Source organism: Phocoena phocoena, chromosome 1 (genome assembly GCF_963924675.1).
Source record: "Phocoena phocoena chromosome 1, mPhoPho1.1, whole genome shotgun sequence".
Classification (NCBI taxonomy): domain Eukaryota; kingdom Metazoa; phylum Chordata; class Mammalia; order Artiodactyla; family Phocoenidae; genus Phocoena; species Phocoena phocoena.
In genome coordinates, this window is record NC_089219.1 from 21,322,937 (window position 1) to 21,329,702 (window position 6,766).

Genomic DNA, 6,766 nt, shown 5'->3' on the forward strand with positions numbered 1-6,766 from the left:
GATCAGACTCTTAACTATTGCTCTAACACTTTCTAGAATGTGACACTGGCAAATTAACTAACTGCTCAGTAAATGCCAGTTCAGTACTGCTGTTTCACTGCCTTGTTGCCCCATGGAAGAAAAATGTACCTGCCTTGGTTTGACTGAGTTCAAACTAATCCCTAATGGGACAGGCAAGAAGGAGCAAAGAATGAGAACTTGACTTACAACAGAGCCTGGAAAAGAGACAACATAGAAGGGACAAGGAGGGGGCAACAGAGAGAGTGAGATAGCTGTGCAATTCCCACCACAAAACCATCCACTTGTAGGACCCAGGGGGCCCAAGAGTATTCTCAGTGGATGTCTGAATCCTTCCAAGTCCACCACTCAATGCTCCTCTGGCCTTGGCTTGCACACCTCTTGGGATGGAAGCCTCACTACCTTTTGAGGCCGATTCGTCCGTCTTCCTGACTGGAAGGAATATCTTCCTTGAATGGAACTGAAACCTGTGCCCTGCTCTGCCCTTGTGAGTTTTTCCCAATAACTGGAAGAGGTCTGCAAGCCAGGAAAGGGTTAAAGTGATTTTCTTTTTTTTAACATGGACAGAGGAGCAAAGATGGTTAGCAATGGGGAGGGGTAGCCGAGGGTCCAGAAACTGTACGGGAGAGATGAGATAACCCTGCTTGTTGCCAGGATGCCCTAGCAAAGCATTATGTGAACCCTGTGGTAAGGGTGGCCCACGCCACAGTCTGAGGCCCAGTCAATGTCATAGTTACGGGCAGTGGCTTCGGACATCCAGTGGCGCCCGTTGAGATTGGACTGATAGCAGGATCTGAAACACCAGGCACCACGGACAGTCACCTCGCAGCTGCTCTCGCTTGTATCATGGTTGGTGTCATAGGTGGTAAAGGGCTTCCTGCCGTGCGTGGAAGCTCAGGGAGTCCCCTGGCAGGAAGGGGATGAGAGGCACCTAGGTGCCAGCACCATGCCTGGCACCCTTGGAGAGATGATCTCACAGGAGCCTCAGAGCAATGGTGAGGTGGATGTTTTCAGCCCCCATGAGAAAACAGCAGTGCCAAGGAGCCAGGGTGTTTGCCCAAGGCTACACAGGGGCACTGGGACTTGAGCTCAGGACTGTGGCTCCAAAGCCACTGGCTCCTCCCCCTACCTTTTCCCCTCCCAGAATCCTCAGCTTCCCTCTTGCTCCTTTGTCTCCTCCCAGCTCCCATCTGCAGCCTGAGCAACTGCGCCAGGGAGAGCTGGGAGGGATTTCTCAGATGCCTGGGCAGGAAAGGGGGCTCCCCTGAGGCACCTCCTCATAACCGCTTCCCTCTTTCAGATTTCTCCTTAACAGTTGGTGTTTCTTTGAAAAAAGCCTTCTCTGGTTCCTCTTCCAAAGCATATAATGCTGGGGACTTCCCTGGTGGTCCAGTGGTTAAGACTCCACACTACCAATGCAGGGGGCCCGGGTTCGATTTCTGGTCAGGGAACTAGATCCCACACGCATGCCGCAACTAAAGATCCCACACGCGGCAATGAAGATCCCACATGCCGCAACTAAGAACTGGCAGAGCCTAAATAAATAAATGAATGAATAAGTATTTAAAAAAAAAGGCAGATAATGCTAACACTCAACAGAGCCTCAGAGTCTCCCACACCCTCCCTCCCTGCCTCCTTACCCATTTTACAGGGGAGGAAACTGAGGCTCTGACCCAGAAGGGACTTGCCCAAGGTCACATAGTTAGTAAATGACAGAGCTGGACTTTTAAACTCAGGATTGTTTGCCTCCAGAGCCCAGCTTCTTCACTCCTACACCACCCTGTCTCACGACTGCCATTTTTCAGATGAGGAAACTGAGGCCCACAGAGGGGAAGGAGTTGTCCTGGGTCATTCTTGGAGGCCGTGGCAGCCCTGGGAAAGAACCCAGCCTCCCTCACCTTCTTTGCCTACTCCAGGGTCCCACTGTAGGCTCGCTCACCTGCAGTGCCCTCTGAGAACCTGCCCAGCACTAGCTGGGTAGTGACCTGCCTCCCCAAAGAGGCCCCACAGTGAGCAAAGGTGCGGTTGCCTTTAAAGTCCTCCACCTCCACCCGCAGCTCCCAGGTACCTGGGGGACAGGGAGGCAGAGACGGAGGAATCCTCAGATCCCAGGTGGGAAGTCAGAATGCCAGGGGAATGCTCCTCCAGCTCCCTGGACCCTACTGAGAACCTACTCTGGAGAGTAAGCTGGGGCAAATTCTCATTATCCAGCCAGAATTCAGACTCCTGGCTCCCAAGACCTGCTTTGTAGAAGGACCAAGAGCAGAAGAAATCCACGGAACAATCCTGTCACCGCTGGAATAGCTAGGGAGGCAGAGAAGGCTAGCACGGCAGCCATTACTCCAGGCTGAGCATGGGATGAGGAGAAGCAGGGGGCAGAGGCAGCTGAGAATGGATGCACTGTGGGGGGTAGGTGGACAGGCACCCCCTCTTTGGATTGGGGGCCTGTTGATAAAGTGTGAGTCCAAGTGAGCCTTGCCTGTGAATATGCTGATGAGCTCTACACACACTTATTACCTTTTACTGACTCTCAACTTCACACTGCAGCCTCGAAAGCCCTGGGGGAAATGAAATGAGAGAAACATCGTCCCTGTCCTCGGGAGACGGTCAGTCCAGTTGGGGGTCAGATTCAAAATAACCTGTTTTAATTTACTATCATAAGAACCAAGATATTGGAGCAGAGAAGTCACCTCCAGAGGCCCACCCAGCCTTACCCTGATGCTCCCTCCCAACTCCACTTTCCTCTTCAAGCCAAGCAGACCCCAGGCCCTGCAGAGTTTCTCTCCTAAATGTCTTTCCGTCTAAGAGCCTCTACTTCCATTTTTGCCACTGCCCACTCTCTTCTCCTGCCCCGACCCCTGCAGTTGTCCTAACCTGTGTCCCTACCTGCAGTCTGGTCCCCACTCAATGCATCTGCCAGTGTGTAGCCTGAGTCTTCTTTCTAAAACATGTCTGACCTGGTCCCTCCTCTGCTTAAAACTCTTCCATGGCTCCCCACTGCCCTCCACACTCCTCAGTGGGTCATTCAGTGCCCTCTGTGAACTGGTCTTTTCAGGGGCCCTCAGTCCATTCTTGACCCACAGCAGTAGACCTCAGCCAACCACTCCACCTGCTCTCAGCTGATTCATACAGTCCCCCACACCCTCTTGTACTCTCCTGCCTCCTTACATTTGTCTTTCCCCCTACCTGGAATGCCCTTCTGCACCTCATCTATCTCGAGAACTTCTACACAGCCTTCAAGGCCCTCTCAAATGGCATCTCCTCTGTGAAGCCTTCTCAGACTTCATTCCTTAGTGAGTTATGCTTAGGGGATGCCTTGGCTCTGGTAGGCTCTGGCTCCCCCTAGGGGCCAAGGGGAAGAAGTGCCCACTGGGTCTGACTTCTGAGTCCCTTCTCTCCCGGACACTCGCTCACCAGCCAGCCCCCCGTTTGTGATGTCCACATCACAAAAGACTGGGAAGGCTCGGCCCTCGGGTAGGCACAGATGGTACCAGCTGCTCAAGGTGGCACCCCGGCTCAGCAGCTCCTGGCAGCTCCTGGGGCCTGGGGAAGGGGAGATGGACTGAGGGGGGCCCCCAAGTTACTCCCCACCCCCCACCCCCCTCACAGGCAATGGAACAGGCCAAGTGTGGGACCCAGGAGCCCTCTTGATTCCTTTGGACCCCTGAAGAGGGGTTCCAAGGTGCGCTGGGTGACACCTGGGGTCCACAAACACCCCAGCACCAACTGACTCCAAGTGCCTGGCTCCTGTGAAAGCGGCCTCACTCTCCTGGCCCCGGAGCAGGTTCGCTGAATCTCCTGCCCCAGGGAAAGATGAGTGCTGGCTCTTGAGGTCTGAGTACCTCCAAGGGAATGCCCATTAACCACCAGCGGGGAGGGTGCCCAGGCCCTTCTAATTCTCCCCACTCCTCCCAGCCTTCCACCCCCTCTGCAGGAGAGAAATCATAGCCAATTCCTGAATGGCAGCCAAGCAGAGGCAGGGACAGAGCAAAGAAAGACGAGGAGACCTCTGGCCGCACATACTCACCAGGCTCACCCTTGGGGCCCATCTTGCCTGGTGGTCCAAGTTGCCCTGAAATCCCAAGGCAGAGATGCATTACATCCCACCCCATGTCAGGGGCCAAAAAGCAACGAGGGATTTGGAGCCAGAAATCAAATCCCAGCTGCAGCCTTTCCTGGCTCTGTGAATGTGGGCAAACTGCTTATCCTCTCTGAGCCTCACTTTCCCCCTAGCAAAATGGGGGTGGTACCACCTACCTCACAGGATCAATCTTCGGATGCTGGGCATCCAGCCTGGAGCCTGGCACGCAGTAGGTTCCTTGCCCTTTTGTCATGGGCTCTCAGCACAGACTGTAACTGCTGCACCCCGTCCTCCCCAGCTTGCCCCAGGTCCCTGCCTGCTCCACGGCATCTCTCACCTTGAGGACCTGGCACTCCCTTCTCCCCAGAACTTCCTGGGGCTCCAGGACAACTGGGCAGGAGGACAACTTTGCTGGCTTCCAGTTCCCTGGGTTCTGCAGGGAGACATGGGGCTGGGTGGGCACAGGATGGGCATGGGGGGAGTGGGCATTTCTCTCCCAGACCCCTCTGCACTTCTGTTTTCACCCCCCAGATTCTAGCTGTCAGGACACTGGCCTCAGGAGCTGGCAAGGTTTTTCACCATTTGCATCTATTTGCATACGTTTTTGTGCAGAGCCCAGATTATCAAACTCCCACACTGCTCCTTGAGGCTAGTGAGCCTGGCTGGGAGAAGGATACCTAGGGAGGGAATGAGGGCAGATGGGTACGGGGGGTGCCCTAGGCCTCTACCTGGGCAGCTGGGGCATCCTGGCTTCTCAGGTGGGCTCCCCAAACAAGAGGAGCAAAAGGGAGAGTGGGGTCCATAGTGGGCCCACCTTGCTGGAGCCCCTGAGGGAGGGTGCCAGTTTATAAGGGGCCAGGCTGGTGAGAGGACATGAAACAAGACTTCCTCCTGTTGTCCCTCCCCAGGGACACCCCACCCAGGCTGGAACCAGCAGAAGGTGGGGGCATTTCCTTCCTCAGCCCTGGAGAGAATGGGCATAATCCCTGCCTGCTCCAACCAGGATGGAGTCCAACTTCTGCTCCTGGCCTCTAGGGCTCTGCAGCCATCTCTTCAGACTTCGGGATTCACATAGGGTTTTTCTACCTTTGAACTTTAGCTAAGTCTTTGCCTTCCATCCGGAAGCCTCCTCCTCTTCTCCTCCTGTGAAGCTCCGCCCATCCATGAAGGTCCGGCCCTAATGCCATCTCCACCAGGAATCCTTCTCTGATCCTTGTCACCGGTGTCAGGAATGACCGCTGCTACCGTCTGTTGGGCACCTACTGCATCCCACGAGTCATGCTGGGTGCGGTACGTTACCTCCCATCGTGACACAGCCCCCGTCATGGTCGTTATTACTGGCCCTGGGTTATAGGCTGGTACATAGCAGGTGCTCAGTTAATGTTGGTTAAATGAATGAATAAAAATGGAGAAACGGGCCCAGAGACAGGACATGATTTGTGTTCTCTCTGGCACTTATATGCCATAGATTTTGCCCAAGCCCATGTTCCCCGCCCCCCTTAGCAAGGTGACTTCATGCCCACCCTCAGGTCCACTGAGAAGCCCCTGGCAGTGCCTAGAAAACAGCTGCTAATATAGGCCATCGAATGGGCAGACCGTGCAGGGCAGGCATGGAGGCTGGGAGGCCAGTGAAGAGGCAGCAGCCTTGGTCCAGATGTGAGTGGTGAGGTCTGAGCTGGAGAGGGACCTCCGGTGATAGGGGAGGGGAGGAGAGGAAAGGCTCATTCATTCATTCACTCATTCATTCCTTCATCAAACCCTCCCTGAGGGCCTCCTTTTTCCAGGCCCAGTGCTTGTGGGGGTGGGGAAGGCTGAGGTTCAAGAGGGTGTAGGGAAGGTAGAGGCCAAGTTTGCCAGACAAGATGGATCCACGAGATGGACGCTGAGACTCTGCAATTCCGATTCTAGGAATCTGTCCTCCCTACTCTCTCCCACAGGTGTGCCAAGATCTGCAGACAAGCCCCTTTACCGTGATGCTGTTTATGATAAAGTGGAAATGACCCAGCTGCACAGGGAGAGCATGCAGGCAAATAAATCACCACCATCTGTACAAGTCACAGGGCAAATGTGATCTATAATGAAAGGGGCAACATTGCAGAACAATAGGGAAAGCACGCTCCCACTCTGTATCTTAAAAACGCTAAATGTGTGTTGTGAATTCACAGAAAAAGGTCTGACACATCCTGTTAAGCAGTTATTTCTGGGGAGTGGGACCGGGGGAGAGGGATTCTCGCTCTTTATATAAACTTCTGTGTAGTCCTCTTGTTCCTTACAGGCATTTACTTTTTTGGGGGCGGGGGGGCACACGGCTTATGGGATCCTAGTTCCCCAAACAGGGATCAAACCCGTGCCCTCTGCAGCGGAAGTGTGCAGCCCTAACCACTGGACCACCAGGGAATTCCCGGCATTTACTAATTTTGAAAAAGAAAACATTCAATAGAGAAATTTCCTTAACTGGGTGGAAAGCCAGAAAGATATAGGGGCATTTCCTCCCTTGGCCTGGGAGGAATGGGCATTATCCCAGCCAGGATTAAGTGCTGGGTGGAGAAGCCAAGGGAGGGTGACCCAGGCAGGAGAAACTGTGTGTGCAGGGGCTTGAAGAAGAGAGAGCAAGGCAGGCTGGGTAACACAGATGCAAGGAGCTGGAGGGGAGGCTAAAGGGGGGGC

At 54.3% G+C, this 6,766-nt stretch overlaps 1 protein-coding gene across 1 annotated transcript; it reads right to left on the reverse strand.

Annotated features, from left to right (window-relative positions):
• Positions 1-678: 678 nt before the first annotated feature.
• FCN3 (ficolin 3) lies at positions 679-5,425 on the reverse strand. Its single transcript, XM_065876354.1, is given in 9 exon segments — positions 679-911; positions 1,102-1,106; positions 1,954-2,086; positions 2,193-2,322; positions 3,437-3,561; positions 3,784-3,816; positions 4,046-4,090; positions 4,437-4,532; positions 5,320-5,425. Coding segments are annotated over 9 exon segments (906 nt in total).
• Positions 5,426-6,766: the final 1,341 nt, after the last annotated feature.